Source organism: Podarcis vaucheri, assembly GCF_965113315.1.
Source record: "Podarcis vaucheri genome assembly, chromosome: 11".
Classification (NCBI taxonomy): Eukaryota; Metazoa; Chordata; class Lepidosauria; order Squamata; family Lacertidae; genus Podarcis; species Podarcis vaucheri.
The window spans coordinates 16,049,908-16,072,391 of NC_138749.1; the positions used below are offsets into that span (position 1 = coordinate 16,049,908).

The 22,484-nt window shown below is 45.1% G+C and overlaps 1 protein-coding gene across 8 annotated transcripts in view; it reads left to right on the forward strand.

The window, feature by feature from the left end:
• The window catches only part of ZNF532 (zinc finger protein 532), a 54,929-nt gene that overhangs the window by 19,713 nt on the left and 12,732 nt on the right, over nucleotides 1–22,484 (forward strand). For all 8 annotated transcript variants that reach the window (XM_082241783.1, XM_082241784.1, XM_082241790.1 and 5 more), the window contains 4 exons: nucleotides 1,888–4,254; nucleotides 16,621–16,802; nucleotides 18,231–18,407; nucleotides 20,281–20,443. In XM_082241783.1, the coding sequence (XP_082097909.1) occupies nucleotides 1,915–4,254; nucleotides 16,621–16,802; nucleotides 18,231–18,407; nucleotides 20,281–20,443 (2,862 nt within the window). In that variant the 5' untranslated portion in view covers nucleotides 1,888–1,914. The remainder of the gene's footprint in view (nucleotides 1–1,887; nucleotides 4,255–16,620; nucleotides 16,803–18,230; nucleotides 18,408–20,280; nucleotides 20,444–22,484) is intronic.

Consider the following 22,484-nt stretch of genomic DNA (forward strand, 5'->3'; position numbering starts at 1 on the left):
CCTAGAAGGGAAGCCAAGAACAGACCTTCGTTTCCAATTATGGTTTGCCTTGAGAAGAGCAAACTGCAAACACTGGTTTGCACATAGCACTGTGGTTTGTTTCCCCTTTATAAGAAAGAAGCAAAGGGCAAGGTGCTTGAGCTGTGTGCATAACCATCGTTTATGGCCAGCATTACGTGTGAATGAAGCCACTGGCGACTTGGGCTGCTGGTTCTGAAACACAGTTTTGGAGGTACATGGAAGACTTTCCTTGGAATTTCCACCCTGTAGGCTATCATGTTTTTATTTCCTACTATATTTCTATTATATCCTACTATATTTTTTTGGCTATCCATCACGAAGGAGCAGCAAGGGGAAGATTTGGTAATTCTGTGAAACCATTTCCACCCTTTTTTCTTGTAGGTAGAAAGCCTGACCCTCTCTGAAAGAATTCCTGGCTGTTCTTGAAGACGTATGTCTATTCAGTCATGTTTCCTTCTGTGTTCAGAACTGAAAATCGAATGCATTTTTTTATATTAAGTGTTGCCCGTCATTCTTTGTTTTCCCCCCCGATCAAGAGTTTTCCTTTTGAATTTTTCTCTTGCACGAGTTGCCATTTATCTGTAGACCTGCGGGTGTGTCCCCTCTGTTAAAATTCACTCCCCCCCCTAGCCCTGGGGAGGATCTCTGCTTTGAGACTATCCACCTGCAATGTGAGTGGGGAGGGGGAGAGAAGCAGTTTCCCCAGTAAATAGCAAATCCCCCCCCAATCTACAACATTCTAACTTTATATTACCTGGATATTAAACTGATTCCCACATATTACCAGATTCAGAATTGTTTATTTGTGTCTCATCACCAGACCATCACAAAGCTAGAACTAAACAAAAGGGTGCTTCGTATCTATAATGAAATTAACAAAATGTAGAATGAATAATAATTTCACAAACCTAAGTAAGATTGTATAAAACTGTCAACACACCTAAAATATTGAATCTTCCTAGCAAAGAGGCAGCATTAAATTAGTGTGTATGGTGCTGGGCAGATAAAGCTTTTTTTAGCATAAAGAAGATAGGCTCTTCATGTTCCACTAGAACTTTAATGATGCCATATATGTTCTAAACTCGGTGGAAAATGTGAATGGAATGTTTTGATGGAACTCCATAACATTTTCTTGACGCTCTGTGCCTGTTCTCTTCCATGCTACGTCCAGTACTGCTATGATAACTGAGATACTGATCTTTTGTGGATGAAATGCCCTGGAGTTTTGGTAAATAACTAGCACTGACATACTTTGCTCGCCTCTTATCCCTGTTATTGAATTTATATACCACCCTATACCCGGAGGTCTCAGGGCAGTTCACATAAAAATATCACAGTATATAAAATTAAAATAAAAGCAATAACCCAATAATACCGCCCCCCCAAAGAGCCACATTTTAAAAGGGTATGGGATGTTGATCAGGTCAACCAAAGGCCTGATTAAAAAGGAACGCTTTTGCCTGGCGCCTAAAGGTGTGTAATGAAGGCGCCAGGCGGACTTCCCTGAGGAGAGCATTCCACAGACAGGGAGCCACTGCAGAGAAGGCCCTGTTCTCGTGTTGCCACCCATCGGACCTCTCAAGGAGGCGGCACATGAAGGAGGGCCTCAGAAGATGATCTCAGGGTCTGGGTAGGTTCATATGGAACAAGGCAGTCCTTGAGAAGAAAGGTTTCCCTTGCAATTTGCTTAAAAAGCAAAATTGTTTCCTTACTTGCAAGTCCTCAAAGTAATTAGAAATCCTTCAGAAAGTTTGTGTCTTGGCAGAACGAAACAACTTGAGTGGGCTTCATTTTCCACCGGTGTGGGTATTTTTTGCATGTTAAAAATCACAGTACTGATAGGAAACATTTCTATTCATTTTGTAGATTTGCTTCTAAGCCATTAGCGTGACCATGGGAGATATGAAGACCCCGGACTTTGACGACCTCCTTGCGGCATTTGACATCCCAGATATGGTTGACCCTAAAGCTGCTATTGAGTCAGGACACGATGACCACGAAAGCCACATCAAGCAGAATGTGCATGCTGATGACGATTCTCACGCACCGTCATCGTCTGATGTTGGCGTCAGCGTCATTGTGAAAAACGTGCGGACGATTGATTCCTCTGAAGGAGCGGAGAAGGAGGGTCACCCCTCTACAGGCAATGGCTTGCATAACGGGTTTTTAACTGTTTCGACTCTAGATGGTTACAATAAAGAAGACTGCAAATCTCACAAAGACGAGGGCTCTGTTTCTGAGACAACACTGAAAGAGTCTACCTTCAACCAATTTAGCCCTATCTCAAGTGCTGAAGAATTCGACGACGATGAAAAAATTGAGGTGGATGACCCCCCTGATAAGGAAGAGATGCGTGGGAGCTTCAGAGCAAACGTACTGACGGGGTCCGTCTCCCAGCAGGATTATGAGAAATTAAAGGTACTTGGAGGGGAAAACCTGATGAAACCTGGAGTTGCAGGTTCCGGTAATGCCGATAAAAATAAACTTGTTAAAAGAGACTCAGAAACAAACTCTACGCCTTTGGGTATGTACGAACCCTTTAAAGCGAGAAAAACAGATGATAAGCTACACAAAGAAAATCCCGAAAAGGTACATGAAAACCGGGTACTTGATGGGAAAATAGGCGCCGAGAAAGCGGAAGCAAACCTCAGCAGTGTTTCACAGTCGAAAGCAAAGTCATCAGCAAAACTCTCCTCGTGTATTGCTGCCATCGCGGCACTTAGTGCTAAAAAAGCAGCAACAGACCCTGTGAAAGACCCACAGTCTACTTCAAGAGAGCCGTCTCCCTTGCCAAAAGATATGAATGAAAGCCCTAGGGCCATTGACAAATCACCTGAACCTCAGAGTCTCATTGACTGTGCTAAGAAACCCTCCGTTAAGCAGCCCGACAGTCCCCGGAGCGTATCGAGCGAAAACAGCAGCAAAGGGTCTCCGCCGTCACCCGCAGGCTCGACACCAGCAATCCCGAAAGTCCGCATCAAAACCATCAAGACGTCGTCTGGCGAAATCAAGAGGACGGTTACGAGAGTGTTGCCGGAAGTTGATTTGGACGGCAGCCGTAAAGCAGAACAAACGGCTTCCATGGTGGCATCCATGACTTCGCTGCTCTCCTCCCCGACTTCCGCCGCAGTCCTTTCTTCTCCCCCTCGGGCACCCCTTCAGTCGACGGTCGTCACCAACGCCGTTGCGTCCGCAGAACTCGCCCCAAAGCAAGTCACCATTAAACCCGTGGCTACAGCTTTCCTTCCGGTGTCGGCTGTTAAGACAGCAGGATCCCAAGTTATCAACCTGAAGCTCGCGAACAACACGACGGTGAAAGCCACCGTGATATCTGCTGCTTCGGTGCAGAGTGCCAGCAGTGCCATTATCAAAGCTGCCAACGCCATACAGCAGCAGACTGTGGTGGTGCCAGCGTCCAGCCTTGCCAGCGCCAAACTCGTGCCAAAGACAGTCCATCTTGCCAACCTTAACCTACTGCCTCAAAGCGCTCAGGCCACCTCTGAACTCCGCCAGGTGCTCACCAAACCCCAGCAGCAGATCAAGCAGGCAATAATCTCTGCGGCGGCTTCGCAGCCTTCGAAGAAGGTGTCCCGGGTCCAGGTGGTGTCGTCTTTGCAGAGCTCCGTGGTCGAGGCTTTCAACAAGGTGCTCAGCAGTGTTAACCCCGTCCCTGTTTACATCCCGAACCTCAGCCCCCCTGCCAACGCGGGCATCGCTTTGCCCCCGCGTGGCTACAAGTGTTTGGAGTGCGGAGACTCCTTCGCCCTGGAAAGGAGCCTGACGCAGCACTACGACCGGAGGAGCGTGCGGATCGAGGTCACCTGCAACCATTGCACAAAGAACCTTGTTTTCTACAACAAGTGCAGCCTCCTCTCTCACGCCCGCGGGCATAAGGAGAAAGGGGTGGTGATGCAGTGCTCCCACTTGATTTTGAAACCCGTCCCGGCAGATCAGATGATAGCTTCTCCGACGAGCAATAGTTCTGTCGCCTCGTCCGTCCTTCAGAGTTCCATCGGGATGGGCGCCCATACCGTTGCCAAGATACAGTCCAACATCACCGGAGCAGTCATCTCGGCTCCTGCAAGCACGCCTGTCCCTCCAGCCATGCCCCTGGACGAAGACTCGCCAAAGCTGTGCCGGCATAGCTTGAAGTGTCTGGAGTGCAACGAAGTTTTCCAGGACGAGACGTCTCTAGCAACGCACTTCCAGCAGGCTGCAGACTCAAGCGGACAAGTACAGTATCTTATATTTAAATTCCAATGTTCCTGGTACTATGCAAAGGAGATTGAGATGTGCTTCCCCTCCCCCTCCCCTTTATAAATGTGTGCTTTCCTTGGCATCCTTTTTTTTTGGTCATAACTTTTATTTTTTAAGTGGCAAAAGATTGAGAAAAGCAAATTTAAAGTGGGCTGGGAGGAGGAATCGTTGGGAAGCAAGAAACAGCTTTTTGAGAAGAAAAGTGCTCGTAAGAATTCCTAAGTAGTCCTTAAGCTACTTAAACATAATAACGAGGCAAAGTATTTCAACTGTTAAGTGTTCCATAGCCTGTCGCCTTCAGAAGTTGCTGGACTATAACTCCCATCAGCTCCAGCCAGCATAGCCTGTGGTGGAATGGGAGTTATAGTTCAAATTTGGAAGGTACCAAGTTGCGGGAGACTGCTATGAAACAGTTTTCTGCATGCTGGTGGAGAGATTCAAATTTCAAGGGTTCCGGTTAAATGCTCAGCTGTGCAGGAGGCCATTGAGGTTACTGGTTTGCTACTTTTCTGGGATCTGGAAGCAGCATGGTTCCTGATAGAGAACTTTCAGTCCATATGTCTTCCTGCATGTAGCACTCTCATACAGACTTGGTTTTTCTAGTGGTGAGTGTGCACATGCAGAGACATGCGCACACACATGTTCTGTATCTATCCTGATCTGCTCCAGAAATAATCTGGAGGCATCTAGAACAGACTCCGGATTGTGTTGGGTTTCATCAGTCCCCCCTCACCCCCACAATCAACTTAATTTGCGTTTTCCAAAATGGTATCAGAAACAAAACACAGTTATCCAAGTTTTGCATTTTGGTTCTTCGGCCAAGTTATGTATACAAAAAAATGCATAAACTAGGCTAAAATGTGCCTAAGATGTGCAGATAGATAGATAATAGATAGATAGGTGATAGATAGATAGATAGATAGATAGATAGATAGATAGATAGATAGAACCTATAAAATGCATTATATTTGCAAATAGCTTTGCAAAAAACATGTGTCACATGGAATTGTATACAGAAATGTGGCTATTAAGTGGAATTCACACTAAGATGCTGGACATATGTGTATATATATGTGTGCCTATATACACACAGAGAGAGAGAGACAGGCATTTTGCAAACTGATGTGGAGAACTGCAATTAGGCCTGGAAAATGAGAAAGCGAAATTGAAAGGTTCATGGTCATGCTTATGTACAATGGATATTGTTGAATTGCTACCCTTTTAATAATTTGCCAGTTAGTTGACAGACACAATCGTTGCTTTGTTCTCCGCCCCCCCCCCAACTTCCTGCATGAAGTTTCCTTACCATATTGGGCGCTTGCCTTCTGAGCTTTGTTAATGTGTGAAGTCCATGGAAAGACATGCCCACCATGATTTGCAAGCCTGTGTCAAAAATACTGCTGAAAAGTGATTAATAGGTCTCATTTTCTGCTCCACGGTAGCCTGTGTGCTTAACACTGCTTTTCATATACAGTCAAACCTCGGTTGTCGAACGTGATCTGTTCCGGAAGCCCGTTCGGCTTCAGAAATTTCAACAACTGAATCGCGTCTTCCAATTGGTTGCAAGAGCTTCCTGCACTCAGTGGAAGCTGCGTTAGACGTTTGGCTTCCGAAAAACCTTCTAAAAAACCGGAGCATTTACTTCTGGGTTTTCTGCATTTGGGAGCCGAAACAATCCAAAATGGAGCCGTTTGGGAGCCAAGGTTTGATGGTACTTACTGGCTGTTAAAGATTTATTGTTCTCCTCCGATGGCGGTCTGTGTATTTTACTGCAGCTGCAAAGATACCGTACATAGTGAAGTATCAAAGTAAAGCACAGGCTTGGTCTTTCCCCAAAAATATAGTTTTGCAAAAACAAAAACAAAAGTTTAGGAAGTTTTTTAAAAAGAACCAATCAAGCTAAAACAGGCCAGCAATTACCATATTTTTCGCTCTATAAGACGCACCAGACCATAAGACGCACCTAGTTTTTGGAGGAGGAAAACAAGAAAAAAAATATTTTGTATCCCAGAAGCCAGAACAGTAAGAAGGATCGCTGCGCCATGAAAACAACAATCTCTCTTTCTGTTCTGGCTTCTGGGATAGCTGCGCAGCCTGCATTCGCTCCATAAGACGCACACACATTTCTACTTACTTTTTAGGAGGGAAAAAATGAGTCTTATAGAGCAAAAAATACGGTACGTATTAATATCTAAGTCCTTCCTAAGCATTGGTCGAGCTGTGATGCCATGGAATTTTGACAAACATTTTGACTGCTCAAGTAAAATTTAGAAGAAAGAAGCTTTGGGGCAGAAAAGGCTGTATACTGTTTGATAGAAGAGGTGCAGAGTGTTTAGATGTGTGAGCCAGCGTGAACTTCTGGTGTCCCTGTTTCTGCTCATGAGTATTTGCTCCCCTTTCTGGTGCAGGGCGAAATGAACTGAAATTCTCTTAGGGATAGTTCCTCAGTATTCCCTCTTGTGCTGTTGGGTGTGGAGAGGCAAAGAGAGCTGCTTTCAGGACAAGCGGAATAGAACGAACCTGCCTGCACATTTTTCGCAGTATAACATTGTTGTCTGCAGAGCGGAGCAGCCCATTGCTTGGGGAAAGCAACTTTAGCAGCCATGCCAAACTCTGCGCATATGATCCTTTAGGGCTGCTTCCCACTCTTAAGGTACATGTCTGTGACAGATATTATAGCCAATGAGACCTTGCTGGCACCCCCCCATCAAAACTGTTAAAAAGCTTCCAAATCTTGGCATTTCTTCTCGTGTCCTTTATAAAACAGCACAGTCCCTCTCAACATGTGTGCAACTTGACTTGACGTTTATCCCCCAGCCCTATAGTTATTCTACCCTTCCTCCTCTCTCTGCGAGGGATGGCATCTCTAAGGAAACCTTTAGGTTCTTTGCCTAATAAGAGAAATGAGGAGTGAAACCTATAGAATGGCACCAAGACACACACAGTTTCAGTACAGTGGTACCTTGGTTGTCAAACTTAATCTGTTCTGGGAGTCCGTTCGACTCAAAGAACCATTTGAAAACCAAGGCACAGCTTCCAGTTGGCTGCAGGAGCTTCCTGCAACTCAGTTGGAAGCTGCGTTGGACGTTTGGCTTCCAAAGAACGTTTGAAAACCGGAAAACCACTTACTTTTAGGTTTTCAGCATTTGGGAGCTGAAATGTACGAGTACCAAGGCGTTTGAGAACCAAGGTACGGCTGTACTGGTTTTGGAGCAGTGGTTTACAGCAGTGTTCTCACAAGCCCTGTTTGAGCATTCAGATGAACGTGTGAAGGTTCACGTTTTTGTGATTGGGGCCATGTGCACTGGCTTCACCCCTATGAAACCCCACCTCCCTTTCTCCTGACGGTTTCTTTCTGTGTTGCCCATAACAGTCGGAAGGGGGAATCTCACAGTGTTTAGCTAAATATAGTTGAAATCGCCCCTTTCATCCGGGTGATCGCTCGGAGGATTCGGTCTGTGGCCACATGAATGAGTTAGAATTTCCCTGGAGATTTTTGTGCTCCATGCAAAGAAAGGTTGGAAGAGGAGGGGGCAGGATGGTGTTGCATACAGATCTTGGAAGTGGGGATGGCATCTGTACCCTTGCACCTCTGCACAGTTTGAGTCCTCCTGTGTTGTTGAAGAAGGTTACTGCTCTCACCTTTCCAGGAGATCATAGATTATGCATCAGTCAGAGAGAGGGGATAAATACCTCCCCTGAAAGGCTCCCTCATGACCCATATTCTCCAGAAGAAGGGATGTGCATTCATCCAGTATTGTAAAAGTTTGTGGGAAAGAGTTTGTGAGTTGTACTAGCTAGATCTGCTGTTTCTGTTTGGGTTCTGAGCTCAGGTTATGGTGCTAGTAATATCTGTTCATTTTATTTCATTTGAAACATTTCTGTGCTGTCTGTCCCCTTGAGGAAGGATACCTATTTAAAAAGCTCACACACCAGGCAGTATCATAACACAGTATAAAATGTGGCTGCACCAGGCAGGACTAAAACTGGAATTAGATATTTGCAAAAGCACAGTTAAATAAGTAGGTTTTAAGGAGGCACTGAAATAAAATGTCACTTACCCAAATGTCACTTACCCAAATGTCACTTACCCAAATTAAGTGCTACAGTTAGAAAATAACTTGATCCCAAACTTATGGACATAGAAAACTGCCTGGGATTTTTAGTCTGTGATTAGCAAATACCTGATTGATGAGCAACTGGGACAGTACCTTCTTCGTGTTGGTGCTACAGTTGTGGAAGTCTACCCCCTCATAGATCCTGCAAGCCTTCCTTCTGTCCCATTTTTATATGGTGCTTGAACACATTTTTATTCCTGTCAGGGAACTGACATCGGAGGGAGAGGCGAAGGGGAGGCTCCCAGATGATGCTGGCGAAGGACCCAGCAGCAGGGGGAGAAACAGCTCAGTAGAGGGGGAAGCCAATCAGCGCAACACCAGGGATAAAGGGGGGCAGACGGGGGAATTGGAGAGAGGGCTCCAGGACACTTCACTGGACATCAGTGAGGAGAGCCCAGGTCCTCCGCTACCCACACCTTCCCTGCGCAGAAGACTCCCGCGCAGTGAGAGGAGGAGGAGACTGGGTGTCAAACAACTTTTATGTTGGAAGAGGTTCAAGAAACGCCCACTGACGGATTCTGCCAGTGACTGAGGCAGCCACGGGAAAGAGGGGCTGCGCAGTTAGAAAGGTTTAACAAGGCAAAATTAACCGAGAAAGGCACCAGCTTACACACGAGTAACTCATACCTATTACAATTCCAGAAGTCGTTTTGTGATGGACTCTGGATGTTTTCATTGGGCTTTGCTTTCTTCCTTTTCATGCCACCTTTCCATCAAGAAACATTCCCAGGGCAGGTTACATCATCCACGTAAAATGTACACTGTAACAGTAACTTTAAAAACAACAGAAAAACCTACAAATAGAATTGTTCTGTCTGCTCCTTCTGAATACAAGAGCCCCTTCTGCACCACCAAAATCCTGGAAGAAGAGGTGGCAATGAAGGCTGAGCAATGCCAGGGCCAGCTCTGCTTCTGAGGGGAGTTACCTCCACAACTGGTGGCAGTGCTGGGTTTTGCGGCCAACAGTATTTTAGTACTTCATTCATTTTTTATTTGTTACGTCTCCAAAGCTGCTTACATTAAAATGAGAATATGTGGTATTCAACTGACTTTTGTGCTACTGCAAGGATTAACACTAGCACAAACAGACATACACTTACCCCAAGTGTCACACGCTGTCCCCAGATCTGTTCTAGAGGGGTGGGGAAACCCTGAGAACAGATTTAGAGGGTGCACAGGGGAAGGACAGAGTAATTCCGTTGTGCAAAGAGAAATCCTTGTGCCAACAGAATCTGAGACTTAGCGCACAGTGAGATTGGAAAAGCAGGACATAAACAACTTAAATGAATAGATAGATCTTTTATTTCTCTAGGTCATGAATCATGAATGAAATTTATGACAGTCAGAGACCAGCTTGAGAAACACAACTGGAACTACAATCCCAAAAGCAAAACAAACATTTAAAACAATATACAACAATGGATTTTAAGTTTAAAAGTGCGATAGGCATATAAACACATAAAAACTTTAAAATAGACTATCTTAGAGAAATGACCCAAAGTTGCCCGTGGATCCGGGTTTGGGAATTTTCTTAACAAACTAGATTGAATCAGGGGATGGTCTGCGCCTACAGATCTGTGCGCAGAATCTGGTGACAATCCGGGTCGTCTTGTGGTCTTTGCCTAACAGGAGAAGACCGAATTTTTGCTTTACCGGGAGGTCAGCAAGCCTCACCAGCAGGGGGTCAATGGTTTCTCTACGTGCCTCATCGTAAAAGGGACATCTAAAAAATATGTGTTCAGGGCTTCCTATATCCCCCTATTTCTCTAGGTCAAAGAGCAATAACATTTTACATGAAATACATAACAACAACAAAAAGTTCATTCAAAAACAAGATAATGTATGTCATAGAATCCTAGAGTTGGAAGGGACCACGAGGATCTTCTAGTCTACAACGCAGGAATCTTTTGGCCCAACGTGGGGCTTGAACCCATAACCAAGAGATTAAGAGTCTCATTCTCTACCAACTGAGCTATGTAGCCAAACAGTCTTCAGGAGAATGATGTACCGTATTTTTCGCCCCTAAGACGCACTTTTTCCCCTCCAAAAATGAAGGGGAAATCTGGGTGCGTCTTATGGGGCGAATGCAGGCTTTCGCTGAAGCCTGGAGAGCGAGAGGGGTCGGTGCGCACGGACCCCTCTCGCTCTCCAGGCTTCAGGAAGATATCCGCAGCCTAGGCAGCCCTGCAGGAGGTCCCACAGGGATGCCTAGGCTGCGGATAGCAGCCTGCTTCTCGGAGCGTCGGGCGCCCTGAAAGCAGAGCGCCCGACGCTTCGGGAACAATTCCGCAGCCCAGGCAGCCCTGTGGGAGGACCCGCAGGGATGTCTAGGCTGTTCCTTGAGCCACTTGCCGGGGCTTTATGGGACCAGCGCAGCTCTGCCCGGCCACCGGGAGCCGGGGGAGAAGCTCCACCCTGCTCCCGGTGGCCGTGCAGAGCTGCCTGCGGTCCTGGGACCAGCGCAGCTCTGCGCTGCCATCCCGAGCGGGGCGCTAAGCTCCACCCCGCTCCCAGTGGCCGTGCAGAGCTGCCTGCGGTCCTGGGACCAGCGCAGCTCTGCGCCGCCATCCCGAGCGGGGCGCTAAGTCCCGCCCCGCTCGGGATGGCGGCACAGAGCTGCCTGCCCTCCCGGGACTGGTGCACTTCTCCCCATCCAGCCCCACAAGCTCGGGGGACAGCGGGGAGGCAGAGCGTGCCTTCCCACTGTTCCCCGACCTGGTTCTTCCAGCCCCGCACCTGGGGGGGGGGAAATAAATTTTTTTTCTTTATTTCCCCCCCAAAAAACTAGGTGCGTCTTATGGGCCAGAGCGTCTTATGGGGCGCAAAATACGGTAGCTAAAACCACTGATGAACAAGCATAGCCAATTAACATGGCTGTGCTTCAGATGGTGAAGCAATTTGTCCAGTTATCTGCAGTTAACGAACCAGACTGGCATGGTAACTAGATCTGTAGCTCATCAGTGAGAAATCCATATTTTACATCATGTTTACCCATACAGTTACAGAGAGGGAGGTTCTAGTAAACAGCCTTTGCCTCATCTCCTGAGCCAAGATATATCTACATATAAGTAGCGATGGGAGAGAAATATGATTCATTTCACATTTAAAAGCAAAGTTACGTAATTTGCACTTCTGAAACCAATAAAATAACTGGAATGCTGCTATCCTTTGAAATCTACACTCTCCAAATTTTGCTCTGCAGTGCTCCAGCCAAGTAATGTTTCGATAGATGTATATACTGGGGTTAATTGTGCACGCAAATGCCTATATTAGTGAAAACAACATACAAAAGTGAATTATATTAGGGAAAATTTATCTGCAAAAAAAGTGTATATTAGGCAAAATTCACACCAAAATGTCGATGAATTAAAACAAACAAATACATTGCAAACTGATATGGGTATGTAGAGAACTGAAAAATGATAAACAGAGGGAAACCAAAATTCGTAGATTTCACCCATCCCTGTACATAAGGTAGATTCATTTGTGTGTGTTTTCAAAAGTGGTTTGTTCATTATCCAGAGTTCATGTTGCTCAGGATTTTTAGTCATATCATTCTCTTGTGGATTGTTTGGATCCATGTACAGTATATTACTCTCTTCTTCTTTTTTGGACTCTTGGGACAGTGTGTGTGTGTGTGTGTTGCTATATTTGCATTGCATTAGTTTTGGTTTATGGGGCAACCTGTGATTCTAGATCTACTGTTGACAATAAACATCAGCTGCTTTCTGGAATTGACTGCATACTTTATTTAGGGTTTACTCTTGGGGTTTGTGGGCTCAAAAACTTGGGCTGCCTTTTTGTGCCTTTCTGTTGCCCGATTCCCAAGTCTGAAGAGCGGTTTGCTTTGGGAGCAGAAAGGCTAGGAGAAAATGTGTATGTTTCTGTCCTGAATATACTTTCGACATCTTGCTTTCTAAAGTAGAAGAATCTACCCCAGCTGGAAAAAAAGTCTTCCCCAACCCTTTCCTGGCTCTGTTGCAAACTGTGATCAAAGCAAGAGTTGGTCCCTACAGTGAGTATCAAGGCATTTCCAAAGCTGGCTAGCTCGCTGCTCCTGTTTAGAATGGAAATTTACCAGGGGATTAAGAGGCTGTGGAAGATGAAGTCTCTGCAGTAGAGCTGATTATGATTTGAACTTCTTAAACGAGCCAGCGTGTGAGATAGCAGAGCCTTTTTGCAAGCCGTTCACCACCAGTAGACTGTAAACTAGCCCCCGTTTTTCCTTCTAGAAATCCTATGTAATTATAGTTGCTAATCTTAATAAAACTTACTTACTTAATTTTATTTACGGCTATTAGCCCATAAAAATCTTAATAAAAGCTTGAAAGCCAAATCGGAGCAAGGGCCATGCTGCCTGCCATCACTCTGAATGTACAAACACTGTTACAAATTTTGAGGAAGGGGAGAGCAGCCAAATGAACAAAACAGCATGAATGGGTTGCAGGAGTGAAGTTTATTTGTGAAAGTAATATTTACCACCCTTTGGGGCTTATGTCTTATATGTTGGTAGCTTTTAAAATCAAGCAATACCACTTTTGGAAATCTAGAATTCATCATAAATTGTGCAATGCTTTTTTGTAAGCTCAAAATGTTAATATTACCTCTGGTTTACTTTTCTTATTTGTTTTGTTATTCATTGATATGAAAGCAGAACCACTAACACACACGATTATATTTTAAATGTAAAATTCAGCACGGAAACATTTCTGGGGGAAAAGAGAATTTACAGATCTTTAGTGCATGTTCAGCTTTAGGGTGGGAAAAGCAAGAAGCAAAATAAAATATTGGCTCAGATCCCAGCAAAAGAACTGGCTGGCTTCAGTTGCTGATGCACACCCTCATTCTCAGCAAAAGGCACATCTGGCCAATTCGGTGTAATGTAGATCGGGATGTGCATATATAGATGCAAATTGTTCCTGGCAGAGCACACTCTTAAATCTGAGCTTGTACACATCTTGTGTGATTTATGAATTGGTTATAATTTCAAACAAGCTAGAAATCTCTTTTTAAAAAAAAAAAAATTAAAAAATAGCTAGCTTCTGTGGCAAATTGTACTTGTGGAGCTGAGTGAAATTCCTTCCAGGTTGCTAGGTTACCCATGGATTAACTGCAGAACCTCATTTATCTCTTCTTTCCAAACTGAAAAGCCCAAGCACACACAAAACGCTAACATTCTAGTTTGCACCTACTTTAGGCCAGAGGTGGGGCAGGGCTTGTATTGTTGAATACTCCCTCAATCCCTGCATGTAATAATGAACTAGAATACCTGAGACAAATGTGTGGCGCAGGTCTCTCCGAATGTTAGTTCATTGCATATAAGGCATATTCCCTCCCTCCCTCCCTCCCCCCCCCCCAGTTGATGGTGCCTTCCAAAATTCGACCCCTGAAGGTCTGAAGTGATTCCGTCCAGAACTGCAGAACCTCATAATGGCAAACTCAGGGGTTAAGTGCTGACAGGATTGGAGGCTACTGGGGAACAAGAGAGGAAGGTTGCAGCGTTATAATGGGATTCCTGAGGTTTGCAGGTATATAAATTTTGGTGGACATCCCCCTCAACCTTCCAGCGAAGACTGAGCATGCTCGGTAGTTGCAGAATGTCGGATATCAGTTGGAAGGAGTGCTTCTGATAGAGGGAGGATATACTGCAACATTTTGCTGCTGCTCCTCTCACATGTTCTATGTACTGGGTTTTAGGCTCTACAAGCCTATGTGCATTGACTCAGAAGACAGCCCCATTTTGTCTTGTGGGTCTTACTAAAGAGTAAGGCTGCACCAGCAACATACATTTAAACCAGTATCGTTCTACTCCAAGCAGTCATGGCGGGGTGATTTAGCAACCAGTCTTCCAGGGAGCTCTGGGAATTGTAGCTCTGTGTGGTTTCCAGTCACTCTCAAAGCCCGTAAAAAACAACACCCAGGAAATCCATGCCTGTTCAAAGGGGTATCTTAACTGCTGTGTTGATGGCACCTACGCATGATTAGGATTATATTCCAAAGAGGCGAGTCTGATACTGAGGGCTGGTGGGGAGGGGCAGATAAAAGACTAGACAGTGCTTCAAATTTTCTCTTGCAAAATATTAAAATAGTTGTATTTATTTATTTATTTATTTATTTTTAGAAAAGACAGCAAGGGGTCAACATTACATTCATTGCTGCTGTACTCTCTTGTTCTGTTTTCTATACTGCTCTTCCCTCCAAGGTTCTTAGAGTTGGTGTGGACATAGGACGTTGTGCCGTAGTGGTGCTGTGCTCTAAACCACTGAGCCTCTTGGGCTTGCAGATCATAAGGTTGGCGGTTCGAATCCGCACAACGGGGTGAGCTCCTGTTGCTCTGTCCCAGCTCCTGCCTACATGGCAGTCCGAAAGCACACCAGTGCAAGTAGATAAATAGGTACGGCTGTGGCGGGAAGGTAAACGGCATTTCCGTGCGCTCTGGTTTCCGTCAAGGTGTTCCGTTGCGCCAGAAGCTGTTTAGTCATCCTGGCCACATGGATGTTGTCTGTGGACAAACGCCTGCTCCCTCGGTCTGAAAGCGAGATGAGTGCTGCAACCCCATAGTCGCCTTTGACTGGACTTAACCGTCCAGGTTACCTTTACCTTTCACCTATTGATGCAGTCTCCCATCCCCAGGGAATAACCGGACTCAAAGCTTGGGGAGATGGAACTGACCAATGGGGTTTGTGAGGGTTCACGAGCTGGACCAGACAGAACTGAATTCAAAACCCTGTCCAGCTGCATGGTTTCCTGGCTGATCTTGAGCCAGTTGCTGTCTCTCACCTTAACCAATATTGTTGTATGGATGCATAACACCACCCAGAGCTCTGGAGGAAGAGCAGTACGAAAACGAAATCAGCATAGCCTGATGTAGATTTGTTGTGGATGCCATGACACCCTTACCAGTCTTTGTAACCCATCCGGAAACCTCATTTGCTACAGATCAGGGTTTTGAAATGACGATGAATTATGAAAAACAGCTCATTTCTGTTCAGTTTTTCACCTTCCCTAAAGTTTCTGATTTCTTCTTGAATAAAAAGGGAGCCTCCCCCCCCCCCGACTTGCCCCATGCCTTTCAATACAGTCCGTAAAGCACATGATGTTTCATTTACAACTTAAGCAAAAGAAGGCAAGGTTCCTCCTTCGTGGAGTTTAACCCTTCAGGGTTGCATCTATCAATGACTTTGCACAAGCAAGTGGAATGATTTCTGCTTGTGCAACGTAACTTTCCCTTTCTTCCTCCTGTGCAACGCGCCGCCCCCCAACTTTGGTGGTTCTCCCAAGTGGCCCGAACAAATTACAGGGGCTGGGAACTAATGGAAAAGTTAGCATAATATATCGGAACTCTACACAATCTGAAAAAGGACAACTTTTCTAAAGTTTGGCATCCGTTTGTTGAACCCATTAAAGTTAAGGAACATGACTGGCAGCTGCCCTCTTCTCATGGGTTCCTTTGGAAAAACATTCTTGGATAACATGCTGACGAAAGACGATTGACTGGAATTATAATGTCGTTTTTTGGAATACTCCCTCCTTTCTCCTCGCATCCTTCCTTTCTTTTGTTTTCCTTCCTTGCTTTGATTTCTTTTCCTTTACTCTCTTCTTTATTGTTGTCGTTATGCTTTTTAATGTATGAGGGAAGGGGAGGGAGGCTGGGAGAAGAGAGGGGTGAGAGGTGAAGGGACACATCTTTGTATGAGACAACAGTTGAGATATATTTGTGAGAGGGGATCTTGAATTCTTCTTTCTCTATCACTTTTCTTTTCTCTTTATTATTTTTTTTGTAGATTAGCTTGTCTTGTATTGTGAAAAAATGTTAACATAACTTTATATAGAAAAGAAAATGCAAGGAGAAATTTCATAGCTCAAGCGGAATGGCTTCGTTGGATTCAACCCTTAGGTTCTAATCTAATTAAAAGAGAAGGAGAAAGAGTTGTGACAATGAATGTGGTTAGCAAATGCAGTTACCTGTACTTTACAGGATATAATGCACCTGTCCTTTCTTAACCTGGACCTAAGAGACAGGAATTCAGTTTAAAGGAACAGTGGTGTAATGGGTCCATTTTATTGCTTTGTTCTTATCCCTTTTAACTGAAACACCCATAATGGTACTTTTGATGATGATGATGATGATGTGATGAATCGTGACTACCTTTATTAAATGTTAACGTGTGCCCAGGACAAACAATTGGCTTATCATCTCATTTGTTTCCGGTTTATTGTGTAGAAGACGTGTAGTATATGCCAAATGCTGCTACCCAACCTGTGCAGCTTTGCGTCGCATCAGAGAATTCATCAGCACAAATCGCCATACACCTGTCCCGAGTGTGGTGCAATCTGTAGATCGGTACATTTCCAGACCCACGTCACAAAGAACTGCCTGCACTACACTCGAAGAGTTGGATTTCGGTCAGTATAATAAAAATACTTTTGAGACTGTGAAGTGGTATGCTGTATAAAGTTTCAGAAAGCCAAAACTTCAGGGGAAATGGCATATTGTTAGTGCCACATAATTATTCGAGTACATTTTTTAAAAATACCTGAATCTACAGGCACATAGCAAGGGACCAAATTTTACAAGCTTAGTCTTTAAACAAGTTTCAAAATCTGTTATATGCATATTTCAGAATAATAATTATGGTATTTTGTGGTAGCTCATCCACTTCATGAGGATATTTTGAATTGACTCTCAACATGCTTCTTCTAGAACAAGTTCCATGAGTAAATTACAGATGGAAAGGATATGTGGGAATAAGTTAACCACACAATTTTTCCAGGGGCAAAATGCAAAAACCTCCTTGCTTTGGCATCTGGCCACTCTAGCTGTACAGCATCCTCAAGCTTCAAATTTGGGGGATGACATTTTCATTAATATTGGTAGGTTTGTTAAGGCAGAGCTGCTCAAAGTACGCAGGCTACTTCGGCATAGCTCTGAACTATGCTTTTGTTCCACCTATGAGTATCTTTGTGGCATGATATCAGAAAGGGAGAAAGGGTCACAGGGGGTTTTGTTTTATCTTTTGCTTCTTTCATCATGAGACTTTTCCTGCATGCAGAACAGAGCTGTCGGCTTCTTAACAACCTTGTACAGAGGAAGATAAAATCCTTGGTCTGGGCCACAGTTCTTTGTGCCCTGAGCCCCAGGGTTGAGAATCTTTCAGTGATACAGTCTTGGTTCTCAAACTTAATCTGTTCCAGAAGTCCGTTCCAAAACCAAAGCGTTCCACAACCAAGGCGTGCTTTCCCATAGAAAGTAATGCAAAATGGATTAATCCATTTAAAAACAACCCCTAAAACAGCAATTTAACATGAATTTTACTATCTAATGAGACCTCTGATCCATAAAATGAAAGCAATATTCAATGTACTGCAGTCACACAATCAATCAATCAATCAGTAGCTGAACTGGGTTCCGCACAGTCACAAAAACAAAACAAAAAAGCCACAAAAATGCAAAAGAAATAGCAAAAGCAGAGAGACCTCAGTGTAAAACTCAAAATGGAAGTGTGGCACTCAAATCAGAAGCATAACACTCAAAACAGAGGATGTTCGGCTTCCGGGAAAAGTTCACAAACTGGAACACTTATTTCTGGGTTTGCAGTGTTTGGGTTCCAAGTTGTTGAGTACCAAGGCGTTTGAGAACCAAGGTATCACTGTACGTAGAAAGAGTAGAGCATACTGAATACATTTTGTATCCTTTATTTGTTCTGTGTGCAGTTATAGCTGTGTCCTTGGCCATTTTCTACACGCTGTAGAAGGATGCTGGCACTTAGACCCTACGGTGTTGCGTTGCACTGCACAACAGAAAACACTGACATAACTCTCCATCTCTTGCAGCTGTGTCCATTGCAATGTGGTATACTCTGATGTGGCGGCGCTCAAATCCCATATCCAAGGTTCTCACTGTGAAGTCTTCTACAAGTGTCCCATTTGTCCAATGGCATTCAAGTCAGCACCCAGCACTCATTCCCACGCCTATACGCAGCACCCTGGAATCAAGATAGGGGAGCCTAAGTAAGCAGCTCTGATCTTTGCATCCTACTTAACTATTGACTTGCAATGCTACGGTTATCATGCTCAGAAATGAATGTTGCGTGCCATGACCAGAACTCCCCATGTGCCATCAGAGAAGCAGGAACAGTCCTGGCAGGAGCTGGTTCTCCTACTTTCCACGGTGTTTCTAAAATTAAAGGACAGGTGCAATATATAAATGAGGCAAAAGAGCAGCATGTTCGACAGCATGTGCTTAGAATGCTTAATTCAAGAAGGTTATGAGTGAAATTGGTGAGAGTGTATGAGCACCCTGCTCCCGTGTAACTGAAAAAGTTGCACAGAGATCCGTTTATTTTTAGCGTGTTGAAAAGGCCTTTCGTCAAAGCAAATTTTAGGCCATGTTTTCCCACACAGAGCCGACCTTTCAAATAAGGATTTTGCAGTGGTTGAAACCTCGCTGTTTTCCTCTCCCCAGATTTCTCATATTCACTTCAGGACTTCCTTGCTGATGGTCTAGGGCAGTGATGGCCAAACTTGGCCCTCCAGCTGTTTTGGGACTACAATTCCCATCATCCCTGACCACTGGTCCTGTTAGCTAGGGATGATGGGAGTTGTAGTCCCAAAACAGCTGGAGGGCCAAGTTTGGCCATCACTGGTCTAGGGGAACCTGTTTCAGCCCAAGGGCAGGTCCCCCGTACGGATAGTTTTCCAGAGGCCACACGTCAATGGTAGGCAGGGCCAGAGGCAAAAAATAATAATGGGTGGAGCCAGAGGTAAAAGTAGGCAGGGCAATGGGTACAACTTTGTACGACAGGCTACATTCCAATTCTGCACATACAAACATATATACACATATCTTCATTCTACATGTAGACAGGAAAAAGGCAGTTCACAGGCACATTCCAACCAGGCAAAAGAATGTGAGGAGAGTGAAGCCAGGCAGGGGCCAAGGAAGAGCCACGAGAGGCCGGAAGCCTCCCCCCCCCAAAAAAAAAAACCCTCTGTAGTTTCCTGCTCCTTAAATAGGGGTATCTGTGCTCACTCCAGATGCAAATGGCCATTCCTCTCCCAAGGGAGCACTCTGTGTGAGAGAATGATAAGGGTCTTTAATACAGAAATCTAAGCATCCTTGCTAGATTACATTTCCCAGGGTTTCTTAAGTCAGAACCGGTATGCCGCTGTTATAAATGCACAATGCAGATACAGCATCTACAATGCAGCTTCATAGAAAAAGGAGGAAAGTGCAAAATGAGAATTTAATTATTATTTTTGCCGTTCCTTTCAAACGTTCCTCTGGCTCCCTTTGACGTCTCTCCAATTCTTCAGCTGAATTTTGCTCCGGGTGAAAATTCAGTGTCAGTTCTAATGATAAGTGGCTGGTAATGCTTCCCTTATTAGGAGCAAGAGTCCTTTGTCTGCGTTTATGGAAAGGCACTGAAACCACCAAGATGATTTACAGCCTCAAGGGGTCGTTTGAAAGCCCATTGCCATGCAAGCACTACTTTCCGTTCTGCAAAGGTTGTTCTTATGAGCCTTAGAAATGAAAACGCCTGATTGCCACTGAGTGACCCAAATATCTGGACCTTTTCGGGTATTGCTTCCGTCCATTGGGCTTATGCGTGGTTAGCTTCACCTACAATTTCACACTGCCCTGTGAGGCAGTATGAGGTAGTGGTTAGAGTGCTGGATTAGGACCTGGGAGACCAGGGTCCAAATCTCTACCTGCCTGCTTTCATGTGTAAGCCCCTTTGAGCAGCCTCTTTGTGGGACAGAAAATTGGGGTACGGTTTAAAAACCTATGCCAATAATGCAGCCTTTTGGAATAAATGAAATGCCACAACAGACTGACGTTATGTCTTCAACTGCCTTTTCCTGTGTGTTTTTCTTTTAAAAGGATAATCTACAAATGCTCCATGTGTGACACAGTGTTTACCCTGCAGCCTTTGCTGTATCGCCACTTTGACCAACACATCGAAAACCAGAAAGTGTCTGTCTTCAAGTGTCCAGACTGTTCGCTTTTGTACGCACAGAAGCAACTCATGATGGATCATATCAAGGTGTGTGGGCTTTGTTTGGCAACCATAACGGGGAGCCACCAGAAGTAGATGAAAGTAGGTGTAATGATCTCTGGCAGGCAAGCAAGCATGTAATGTAATGACTCTCCAGCAGTTTTATGCATGTTTATTTACAAAAAAGTCACATCCAGAGCCCGGCTTCTTGCCTGCCCGCATTTACAATAGTTGGTCAGTCTGAATTTTCATCCCTCCTACAGCAGGAAGGATGCCAAATTCCCGCCTTTCCCCTCTTGCCCTTCTGTTGCCATCTGATATTATCCAGACACCAAAACGGGGACTGAGAGACTGGCCTGCCCCCTCCCCACTCCCACTTGACTGACTCAGACCTCTGCTTATCTGCTGATTGCCTAGCAGTGCTCTGGCTGCCGTACAACTCCGCCTCTTCTTGAGATCTAACAGAGTCTTCCCCAGGAAGGGGGGTCGAACTGCCCTTTCTCGACTCTGTCAGCCAGTTCTCATCTGCAGAGTCAGACCCTCATGCACCTAGTTCGATTTCTGAGTCTAACTCTTCCCCTGCGCTCGGGGGGACGGGGACGTTCCTGACACCAGTTTAGATGCCCTTGTAATCGCAAGGGGAGCAGGCTTGCAAATGATAAAACTGTGAATGCATGAAACGGCATTATATTCTAGGAACCAGGTCACTAAACTGCTTAACCCAGTACTGTCTACTCAGGCTGGCAGCTGCTCTTCCCCAAGTCTCAGAGCAGAGGACTTTCCCAAATCTTTGAACTGAATAGATCAAAGCCTGAACCTGGACCTTATGCCAGGGGTGCAGTGCAATGCCTTCCAAATGTTGTTGGCCCGCAGCTTTCATCAGCCGCAGCCAGTGTGGCCTGCAGTCATGGATGATGAGAGGTGTCCCAGCCTCTGCGCTATAGTACTCAGTATAGTTACTGAGTTATGGCCAATCCCTTAATCTGCACAGATTCTAAACTTTATGCAGATTACTATGAAGTTACAGAATCCACTTTCAGAGACTTTTTCTTTCTCTGTTTTATAGGTTAAAAGAAAACAAACCCCCACAAGATTTTTCTGGAGTGGTGTTTTGAGGCTGACTACTCCTTCTGGTCCCTAGAAGGGACGCGGGTGGCGCTGTGGGTTAAACCACAGAGCCTAGGACTTGCCGATCAGAAAGTTGGCAGTTCGAATCCCCGTGACGGGGTGAGCTCCCGTTGCTCGGTCCCAGCTCCTGCCACCTAGCAGTTAGAAAGCATGTCAAAGTGCAAGTAGATAAATAGGTACCGCTCCGGCGGGAAGGTAAATGGTGTTTCTGTGTGCTGCTCTGGTTCTCCAGAAGCGGCTTAGTCATGCTGGCCACATGACCCAGAAGCTGTACACCGCCTCCCCCGGCCAATAAAGCGAGATGAGCGCCGCAACCCCAAAGTCGGTCACGATTGGACCTAATGGTCAGGGGTCCCTTTACCTTACTACTTCTGGCAGTTTCATTCCTTTGAACTTTTGGTATTTATAATGTTCTGGGCAAACCCAGGGATTCCTCAGTGAGATTTTTATCTGTAGCGGACAACCTTGACAGAATATAAGGGGAAAGGCTAGTCTAGAACACTCCCCGCCCCCCGACATGGCAGCTCTCTCTGTGCAAGGTAATGGCGGGTAGGGGGAATTCAGACATGCAGTCCCCCATCTTTGAAGTGGTACAGTCCAGCTGTGTCATGTGGTTTTTTCCGCCTCTGTACATTGGCCTATGGGTGCCATGGATTCGTGAAACTTAATCTACAAGCATTTATTTTATTTTATTTATCACATATCTGTATTCCACTTTTCGTCCAAGGAGTTGAAAGTGGCTTTCGTGGTTCTCCTCCTCCCCATTTTATCCTCCATCAACCCTGGGAGGCTGGCAGTGAGTGACTGGCCGAAGGTCACCCAGTGACATAGCTGTCAACTTACAGATTTGAAAATAAGGGACCAGCAGCCTCGAAAATAAGGGATCAAGAGCCAAAATAAGGGATCAACAATTACTTTGATAAAATACATATTTTGTTGCGTGCAAATGGCTTTAGATACC